This window comes from Etheostoma spectabile, chromosome 23, assembly GCF_008692095.1.
Source record: "Etheostoma spectabile isolate EspeVRDwgs_2016 chromosome 23, UIUC_Espe_1.0, whole genome shotgun sequence".
In the NCBI taxonomy this organism is placed as follows: Eukaryota; Metazoa; Chordata; class Actinopteri; order Perciformes; family Percidae; genus Etheostoma; species Etheostoma spectabile.
Window position 1 is genome coordinate 1,354,444 of NC_045755.1, and position 10,504 is coordinate 1,364,947.

General features: G+C 40.5%; 1 protein-coding gene and 1 long non-coding RNA gene across 2 annotated transcripts in view; one reads left to right on the forward strand and one right to left on the reverse strand.

The window, feature by feature from the left end:
* Positions 1–5,471, reverse strand: part of LOC116673152 (uncharacterized) — a 21,317-nt gene extending 15,846 nt beyond the window's left edge. The window contains exon 1 of the long non-coding RNA XR_004327769.1: positions 5,371–5,471. This is a non-coding gene — a long non-coding RNA (uncharacterized LOC116673152). The remainder of the gene's footprint in view (positions 1–5,370) is intronic.
* The window catches only part of aldh1l2 (aldehyde dehydrogenase 1 family, member L2), a 37,151-nt gene that overhangs the window by 24,001 nt on the left and 2,646 nt on the right, over positions 1–10,504 (forward strand). Inside the window, exons 13-22 of the mRNA XM_032505300.1 lie at positions 497–647; positions 739–809; positions 965–1,070; positions 1,192–1,279; positions 2,574–2,667; positions 3,787–3,886; positions 4,990–5,088; positions 5,771–5,936; positions 8,906–9,011; positions 9,103–9,302. Coding sequence (XP_032361191.1) covers positions 497–647; positions 739–809; positions 965–1,070; positions 1,192–1,279; positions 2,574–2,667; positions 3,787–3,886; positions 4,990–5,088; positions 5,771–5,936; positions 8,906–9,011; positions 9,103–9,302 — 1,181 coding nt within the window. The remainder of the gene's footprint in view (positions 1–496; positions 648–738; positions 810–964; positions 1,071–1,191; positions 1,280–2,573; positions 2,668–3,786; positions 3,887–4,989; positions 5,089–5,770; positions 5,937–8,905; positions 9,012–9,102; positions 9,303–10,504) is intronic.

Below are 10,504 nucleotides of genomic sequence, written 5' to 3' on the forward strand. Positions count from 1 at the left end.
TAATGTTACTAGTTGTTGCAACAGCATGTGAAAAGTTTGCTAGGCCAAAACTGACGCCATTAAAATGCCATTAACTGACCAATACAGTACTAATAGATATATACTGTACATACTGAACAAAATTATAAACACAACACTTTTGTTTTTGCCTTCATTTTTCATGAGTTAAACTTAAAGATCAAAGACTTTTTCTATTTAAACAAAAGGCCTAATTTCTCTCAAATATGGTTAACAAATCTATCTAAATCTGTGTTAGTGAGCACTTCTCCTTTGCCGAGATAATCCATCAACAACACAGGTGAGATGCTGATTTGACGGCATGATTAGTCCACAGGTCTGGCTTATGCTGGCCACAACAAAAGGCCCCTCTAAAATGTGCATTTTTACTGTATTGTATCTGGGGGGGGATCCAAAAACCAGTCAGATTGTGGTGTTGTAATTCTTATCTGACATTTTATAAAGAGCAACCACTCACTCCCCCTCCTCCTCCCTCAAGGCTCGCAGACCTGATGGAGGAACACCAGGAGGAGCTGGCCACCATTGAGTCCATGGACTCGGGAGCTGTGTACACACTGGCCCTCAAGACACACGTAGGCATGTCCATCCAGACCTTCCGATACTTTGCCGGCTGGTGTGACAAGATCCACGTAGGTTAACCTTCAGGCACGCTCACACCAGTTTTATAAGCGTTGGACAGTGATTATAAAACCAGTGGAACATGACATGTCTTTGTTGTAGGGCAAGACCATCCCCATCAACCAAGCCAGGCCCAATCGAAATCTGACCTTCACTAAGAGAGAACCTCTGGGGTAAAGCTCTGGATTTACTAAATATATATATATCTATCTATATATATATATCTATATATATAGATACATAGATATATATATAGATATATCTATATCACTGGACTATATTGTGTGTTATCGAGTGAAAAGCTGTGTGTGTGTTTTTTCTGTGGCAGTGTGTGTGCCATCATCATCCCATGGAACTATCCTCTCATGATGCTGGCGTGGAAGAGTGCTGCCTGCCTCGCAGCAGGGAACACGCTCGTTCTTAAACCCGCGCAGGTGAGCACACCACACACACACTCTGGTTAACTCACATATCGTACTAAAATGAACCGTTTTGGTTAAATGGATCTAGTGTCAGAGGACTTTGTGTTTCTTACATTAACTTTAATAATTACAGGTCACTCCGTTGACAGCACTGAAGTTTGCTGAGCTGTCAGCGAAAGCTGGCATTCCAAAAGGAGTCATAAACATTTTGCCAGGCTCAGGTAATGAACACAAATACAGGATCCACATTGCTTTGCAGTCAAGAAAGCATGATTCAGAAATCATAAGTCAACTGTGCAAATAAAATCGGATTGCTCATACACTAGGCCAGTGGTAACCAACGCAGGTTGCCAGGTTGTTAATACACAATAGAGTCTACTTGCAACCCCTTGTCAAACGTTATCTATCTCTAATTTGTGAACAGCTCAATCTAAGAGTAGTCTGGATCAACGGAAGCACATTTCCAGGATAATTGACAGCCTGTGCGTTTCTCAGTATTTTACAAGAAACAAAATCTTTTCCTGTAGATTAATTTTTGTCTCTTTGTCTTGTAATCATCCCCTAACCTCCGCGTGTGTTTCTGACGTAGAGATTGGGAACCATTGCACAAACATACAGTACATGCCCTGAAACGCATGCAGGTGTTGAATACAAGATCTGCTATTTTCCAAAGATTATACAGCGCACATTTTTAAGGAGATTTTTTTTTTTTTATTGTCAACAACTTTCACGAAGAGATCAAAAGCAACAGTGAATGCATCTACTCACAAGTTTTGTCTGTCAAAGCCTAATATATCGTCTTCCTCTGTCCCATAGAGCTCCATTGTTGTCCAAAAACGGTTAAAAGACATCATTGAGCCACACTGTTGCACTGGGGGACACGTTCCCTTATTACCAAGAACACACACTGTAGTTCATTTTTACTCAATCCCACACACACTACCACAAATACAACTTAATCAGTTACAACTTTTTATTTCTTGCACTGTAGCTATGTTACTTTATACACTTGCAACTGAACAATTTCCCTGAGGGATCAATAACTTATTCTAATCCCCAACAAATGCACTCATTTCTCCTGTTTGTTTTAATAATGAAAACTCCAATGAAAATGCTGATTACTGTAAAAACAAAAATTGGGGCATTGTTAGACCTTTATTTTTACAGGACAGATAAAGACATGAAAGGGGAGGGGGGGTAGGGAATGACATACAGCAAAGGGCCGCAGCTTGGAAGAGGTTTGCGTCGAGGAGCAGTCAGGTAGTTTTGACAGATGATTGGTTTTAGTCTTTTTATAGGTTGGGTTGGCAATAGGAAAAATCTACAGTACCATCAGCCTCATACATCCTTTAAACTGTGTTCTGTTTTTGTGACACATCACATTGACAGAGACAGAAAAGGAAGCACAGCAGCAGCGTTAGAGAATCATTGCTGCCACTTTGATACTTCTGACCCCTGGTTTAAGTGTTCTTATAGATCCAAAATGCACCTTGCTAATCCCGTTCTCTCCTCCAGGTGGAATGGTGGGACAGCGGCTGTGTGACCACCCAGACATCCGCAAGCTGGGCTTCACTGGCTCCACGCCTATCGGCAAACAGATCATGAAGAGGTATGACCTGACACACTCCTGGCTTTGTTGACTTGGCTGCCAGGTGCAGAAGTGGAAAAAGTACTAAAATATTGTACTCAAGTAAAAATTCCAATATACTGATAAAATAGTACTCAAGTACTATCTAAAACCCTAATCTAAAACCTTACTCAACTGAAGGTAATAAGAAGTTCATTTAAAATGTACTTAAAGTAAAAGTTATTTAGTAACATTAAAAAAACAACTACTGTAAAACGATCGGGGATCTTTCTCATGTAGTGAAAGTAGGAAAAGGGGTCATAAATCCAAAACTATTTTGTTTCTAATACAAATGTATAAACATCTATACAAATGTATACCCATGTAATCACAACATAACACATGTCAGCCATGACATATTGTCAATTTGCTATTAGTAATTAAAACTTTGTTTGAAGCACCAATGCACAAATACTTGTGGAGTTATTGAATGCTGAATGCCAGTTCAGTCACCTTTGGCAGGCACATCTGGCATTGTCCCTCTTGAAATTAAATGAAAAACAATCTTTCAAATGTGGCTGAGGATTTTTTTGGCCAGCAGAATTCCGTGTTTCAGCTTGCATTTCTTATCAGAATCAGAATCAGAATCAGCTTTATTCGCCAGGTATGAGGACACATACGAGGAATTTGTCTTTGGAGCATCGTTACTCACACTGTGCTTACACATACATATCAACCAAAACAGAAATATACACACTAATATATACACAATATATACATACTCTAAACAGAAACAATATAGATATATAGATATATATTGAAACAGTCTGTGAACCACTGTCGCCCAATCCACCTCCATCCCGTTCTCATGCTCCTACAGAAAGACTTGGCGCCTGCTAGGCAGCCTAGATGCTGATTGGTCACTGTAAAGGTTCCGGGCGCGAATACTTTTCTTCCTTTCGGTTTTTATTTGTCAAAATAAGGGATGGGATTTGTAATGTAGCAAAAATACAATACTACATTTTAAACAATTTTTTTGTATTAAAAAAATTACACAACAAAACTACTCAATGCAGTAAGGTGAGTAAATGTATTCCGTTACTTTCCACCTCTGGCCAGGGGAGATTTCATGTCCTGATTATTTGTGATCTCTCGTTGCAGCTGTGCGCTCAGTAACCTGAAGAAGGTTTCTCTGGAGCTGGGAGGGAAATCGCCTCTCATCATCTTCAGTGACTGTGACATGGACAAGGCCGTTCGCATGGTGAGAGAGCAACACTCACAGAGGGAGAGGGAACAGGGCCTGTTAACCTATACACCATGTTAGTGATGAAGCGATTAATCAATGGGTACATTTTCAATTGACGGTTAATTTGTGGTTCCAGTCACGCGATTGTGAGGATTCCATTTTTCTTTACTCTGTATTATATGATTGAAATTGAACGTGTTTGGGTTCAGGAGAGTTTTTCAAACAGAAGAACCACTTTGATGACCTCACCTTGGCTTCAGGGACATTCTGATTGTCATTTTTCACTATGTTCTGACATTTTATAGACTTATTGATTAATCCAAAGAAGAAAATAAAATCTACTCCTCCAAGTATTTGTTGGTCATGATCAAACATTCCTTAATAAGAACACATTTTGTTTGATTATTATTTAAAAACAAATATGTGTACCTTCATTTAATACATTTAGATATCTTTAGAAAGCTCTATTCCATATGTCTAGTCAGCTTGATAGTGCAAGACAAAGGAATATAAAGTAAAGTGCATCATTTTCATTGGCTGTTTGAAGTGGTTGTCAAACCTAAGTTTCATGATTGTTGTGAGCTGCTTTGTGTTAGAAATGTGAAGAAAAAAATACTAATTGTCTGTATAATGTAGGACTGCAAAAATATAGATTTTTATCGCCATTGCGATATCAACTGGTGCAGTAGACTCAGAGATGTCTTTGTGTTAGTTGAAAGAAAACATCAGTAGAACACTGCACTTGAAATTTTAACTGCCATTATTTTTTTTTAAGTGCTGCCTTTTATGTTCAATTCGATGTTCAATATGTTCCATAAAAGAGTGTTGTAAATGATTTATTTCCCTAGGTTTTAAATTCAACAAGCAGTTTGTTGTATTTTAGCAGAATACTGAGTTATATCAAGTTGTTATGTCGTTATTGCGACATTTGCGTTTCCTCATACCGTGCAGCCCTAATATACTGCTTATAAATGCTGTAGGGGGGTTAACAGCTAAAGTTTTAGAGTTAATTCTTTGTTTGCATGTATTTAGTTTTCAATGTCTTGTCCGCTCAGTGCCAAACTGTGGATCAAATGGCATGCTCTTGATTCTGTGTCTGTGTGTCTGATGCTCCACAGGGCATGAGCTCTGTGTATTTCAACAAGGGGGAGAACTGCATCGCTGCTGGGCGTCTGTTTGTGGAGGAGTCCATTCATGATGAGTTCATCAGCCGAGTGGTGAGTCGGCCAAAACCCTGACACAGCCCTCCTCCAGAAAAATAAAGTACATACTGTACTGTACATTAAAATAGTCTTTTATGACGGGCTCTTACACTTGCTACAATGCAATTTGCTTGTGTCAGTTTGAGCAAAAGAAACAGAACACGGCATCAAAAGGGTCCTATCACACTGAGTCCAAAATCATCATCTGTGGACCTAAAAATTGGTCACGCACAGAAACCTTGCACACTGAGTCCGATGCGTATTAATTAATCCGTAATGTTTTGTAAACATTTTTACAAAACGCAGTCTTCAAGCAGTGAGGATGATTTAGTCCTCTCTCTTTTTAATAAGAGAAAAAGAAAAAGAAAGTATTGGTTCCATCCAATCCTGAGATTGCACAGAGAACAAGGAGCAAATTCAAAGTTTACTTCAGAATGTCAGCGGCTCAGTTTGCTAGCAATACAGTAGCCCTAAAGAAGACAACCAATTTCCACAAACCTATTGATCTCTGAAGTGTCAAAATGCTTGTGATGCGAAAGAATGCAGGTAATTGCACACAACAAAATTTCCGAGGCAGCGTATAAACATGATTGACTCAAGGTGAGGTCGTATTTATTTTTTAACGTGTGAAAAAGCGGAAGGTGTGCAAGGACCTTTACACACAGCGTTGTGTTTCTTCGCCACCCTTTCCTCTAAGGTGGAAGAGCTGAAGAAGATGAAGATTGGAGACCCACTGGATCGCTCCACGGACCACGGCCCACAGAATCACAAAGCCCACATGGACAAGCTGCTGGAGTACTGTGAGGTCGGACTGAAGGAGGGAGCCACGCTGGTGTACGGAGGCAAACAAGTGGACAGGCCAGGTAGAAAACACACTGAGCCTCCCTGGGCAGAACGGCTACTACACCTGACCACCAGCTGCACCATGTCTGTAGCTACTGGGACTATTTTCAGTCCAGTCAGGTCACATGAACACACAGGATACAGAAAGCACACTAGACTTTATTTTTATTTTTTTGCAAACTGTTTTTATTGGTGTATTTTACAAGATAGTTCAAGATAGTAGCTCAATCAGGAGAGACCTTATTGCAGATATGCAAAGATGTATTGTACATAAGCTTAATATGAAATGTAAAGTCTTTGGGGGATTAGACTCCATCATTCAAAATATTTTAAAGGGGTTCAGAAGCCAAACATATCCCCTCCGATGGAGCCTTGACGCTGGTGATGATAAAGAGGGAACCCGGAGACCGAACGTAGGACCTGACTGCCGGAAAGGAACTCAGGTTCCCGTGGTTGAGTACAGCTGAATAGATTTAGGGAGAGAGAGTGTTGATTGAAGTTATTCAGAAGTCTTTCAAGATTTCAGTTTTTTTGTTTACATTTTAGATTTTGTTCAAACATTACCTAGATGCTATTTGAGACCCAAAAAATAAGTTCACTCAGGACCACTTGGTCGAAATAGATTAATTCGTCTGCAGTTTGTATTTGGTGGTATGGCTCTATTCTGGGGCCTGCCCTCACGACCATGTCCATACGTGGAAAGCCTTAAGCGGGGAGATCAGCAGTGTAGGATCCCCAGAACAGAGCAGCATCAACAACAGTGACACGACATTGAGTAAGTCAGACTACATCAATATAAATTTCAAAGGAGGAGCCGTGGTGGAGTTGGGTTGCAAGCGCTAGCAGAGATTCAGCAAGGTAGGCTGGGAAAAGCAGTTTAGTTTGCTCTATTTGGAAATCCAATCAAACGAGGGAATCAGCTGAGCCATCAGCTGGTGTGCTGGCTTAGGAAATGTCAGCTTTGAGCTTGACTCCGAGACCTGTCAGAATTTCCGCTATGCTTCATTTCTGTAAAACATTTTGGCAGTATTTTTTTTTTTTTTTTTTTTAGGTGGGAAGTTATATTAGTGTTCAACATCATCAGACATATGACCTAGAGCCATGGACGGGTTACAGACAGAACATTGTGCAACCAATCCAAATTATTAAAAGGCACACAGAGATGTCCTATTTTGTCATTAATGGCCATTGAAAAGGCGGGAGGGATTACAAAATGGGTGTTTTTCAGGCCCTAGGCAGTCCCCCAAAGTACATTCTAGGGATGAGCGAGTACAGCATTATCTGTATCTGTATCTGTATCTGTTTACCACATGAATTATCTGTATCCGTAGCCGTACTCGGACTGGGCGGGGCCTAACCCGGAAGTGGTCAGATTTAACCCGGAAGTGGGTTGTGTTGTCTTGAAATGGGTGGGGCTTTAACAAGTATTTTATTTTAAGCATGCAATTGATATTGGTTGATCAGAAATTGTTATATTTATCGCTGATTTGAAAACTATTTACATGACAGCATTGAGCATCACATCAATGGTGTTGTCATGGTAACAAACAAACAGAACGTTTTGCAACAATGAATACAACACATGCGGTTGCAATTATGAAGTAAAATGTAATGAACAAGAGTTTTCATACTCAATACAACTGTCTTTTTTAACTTTTAATTTTTTTATGATCAGAGTGATTTTTTTGTTTTGTTTTTAGTTCCTTTTTCTTTTTTTATTTCCACACTGTGTGTGTGTGTGTGTGTGTGTGTGTGTGTGTGTGTGTGTGTGTGTGTGTGTGTGTGTGTGTGTGTGTGTGTGTGTGTGTGTGTGAAAGAGGGGGGGGGGGGGGTGCAGCTGACAGTTAAAAAAAAAAATTCTCCGATGGCAGAGACGTAACACGAGTTGCATTTAAACCAAGCAGTATGTCTGAAACCCACGTTCACCAGAAATCTACTGGTTACTATGTAAGGACTACAAACCCCACGTTCACCAGAAATCTACTGGTTACTATGTAAGTACTACAAACCCCACGGTCACCAGAAATCTACTGGTTACTATGTAAGAACTACAAACCAAAGTTAAAAACAAAACTGAAGCTGAAGAAACCCTAAACGTTAACGGAACAGATCCGCAGACCCGATTGGCAGAGAGAGAGAGAGAGAGAGAGAGAATTTCTCCGTGTTCTGTGTGTGTGTGTGATAGAGCCGAGCGTGTTTGTATGCGGGAGGGGGGGGGGGGGGCGCTGTGACTATCACAGAACGCTGCGCGGCCAGTTGAGGAGTTTTATCCAATCCGAGCACGGATATTGACTCGTATTACTCGTATAATACTTGTACTCGGCAAAAGTGCTTTATCCGTACCGGATACTCGTTTCAGCCGGGTACTCGGATCATCCCTAGTACATACATATGAACGTTTCAATATTTCCTGGTGAAAAAAATACATTATGTGATTGATGTTATGCCACATTTCAGGGGCTCTAACATAAACACTATCCATATTACTGTTAGTCAAGTATGGCAAGAAATGGTTGCAATTTGTTGCCTTTTTGAGATGCTGAAATGGGGATTTGGACTTGTGTGAAAAAGGGTCTATACGTTAGAGGAAACATTGCTGAATGTGACGCTAGTTTACACTACACTTGGCAGCAGGTAACGTTAGCCTACTGTAAAATGCTGACAGATCAACGGTGTGACTGTATTTCACTGGAGAGGAGTACAACAGCAGGACATATATATATATATATATATATATATATATATATATATATATACTGTATATTAATCTTTATTAATCTTTCTATAGGTTCATACCCAACCCTAGACTTTACTCAGATACATGAAAAGGCTTATTATAAAAATGATAATTTATACATTACATCTGTGGATTGACTGTCAGTTTCTCAGTTCAGCATTTGCCATTTCGTCTTGTTTTTGGTCTTCTCTGTAGAAGCTTTAGCATCATTGTTAGCATTAGCTAAACACCAATATGGTTATTTTTGTTCAGGGTTTTTCATGCAGCCCACTGTCTTCACTGATGTGGAGGACCACATGTACATCGCCAAGGAGGAGTCCTTCGGCCCCGTCATGGTGGTGTCCAAATTTAAAGATGGGTGAGTCATAAAATAAAGCATCTTGCTGGAGTTGCAGCAGTGCGGTTTAAAGTCACTAACCGGTGTCCTCTGTACCTCTGGAAAACCGCAGCGATGTGGACGGCGTGCTGCAGAGAGCCAACAACACCGAGTACGGCCTGGCGTCGGGCGTGTTCACCCGTGACATCAACAAGGCCATGTACGTGAGCGAGCGGCTGGAGGCTGGAACAGTATTCATCAACACCTACAATAAGACCGATGTGGCTTCACCTTTCGGAGGCTTCAAACAGTCCGGCTTTGGCAAAGACCTCGGTGAGTACAGGCATGAATGTCATGACATTGGATTGAGAGACGTTTTATTACTTTAATTTAACATTTGCATTTGTCATTGGTAGGGATGAGCCGAGTACTCGGCTAAAACAAGTATCCGGCACGGATAAAGCACTTTTGCCGAGTACAAGTATTATACGAGTAATGTGAGTCAATATCTGTACTCGGATTCAATGAAAGTCTCCATTGACTGTGTCTCCGTTCTGTGATAGGCTAGTCCCAGTGCTAGTCACAGCGCCCTCCCCTACACTATTCTGTGATAGGCTAGTCCCAGCGCCCCTCCCTACACACACACAGATTCCTTCTGTTGCTGTGTGCCGCTCCACTCACTCGCACACAGAACAGGGAGAAGTGAACAGCTCTCTCCTCAGGGCCGCTTTCCCGTTAACATTTAGGGTTTCTTCAACTTCAGGTTTGTTTTATACTTTGGTTTGAACTAGTACCTAGTAACCAGGAGACTTCTGGTAACGTGGGGTTTGTTCAGACATACAGTAGTGCTTGGTAGAATGCGACTCGCGTTGCATCTCTGCAGTCAGTTTTTTTTTGTTTTTTTTTATACTGCCTGCAGGCTCTAACCAGTTTTTTTGAGTGTCTGAAACTTTCTTGCTGAGCTGCAGCTCCGGTATAAATAAATAATATTACAAATTAAGATACCCACACAAACACATTCCAACCCCCCGCCCCCCTCTCTCTCTCTTTGTTTCTCTCTCTCTCTCTGTATCTCTTACTCACTCACAGACACACACACTCACACATACCTGGTGTGAAAATAAAAAAGAACCAAAAAACAATAAATGATCACACTGATCATAGAAAAATTAAAAGTTAAAAAAGAAAGTTATATTATTGAGTATGAAAACTCTTGGTCATTACATTTTACTTAATAATTACAACCACATTGTTGTATTTATTGTTGCAAAACTTGTTATACTGTATATAGTTCGTTTGTTACCATGACAACACCACTGATCGAAGATCAATGCTGATGCTGTCCTGTAAATAGTTTTCTAATCAGCAATAAATATAACAATTTCTGATCAACCCATATCAATTGCATGCTTAAATAACATACCGGTTAAAGCCCCGCACATTTCAAGACAACCCGACCCACTTCCGGGTTAAATCTGCCCCCTTCCGGGTTAGGCCCCACCCACTCCGAGTACGGATCCGGATACAGATAATTC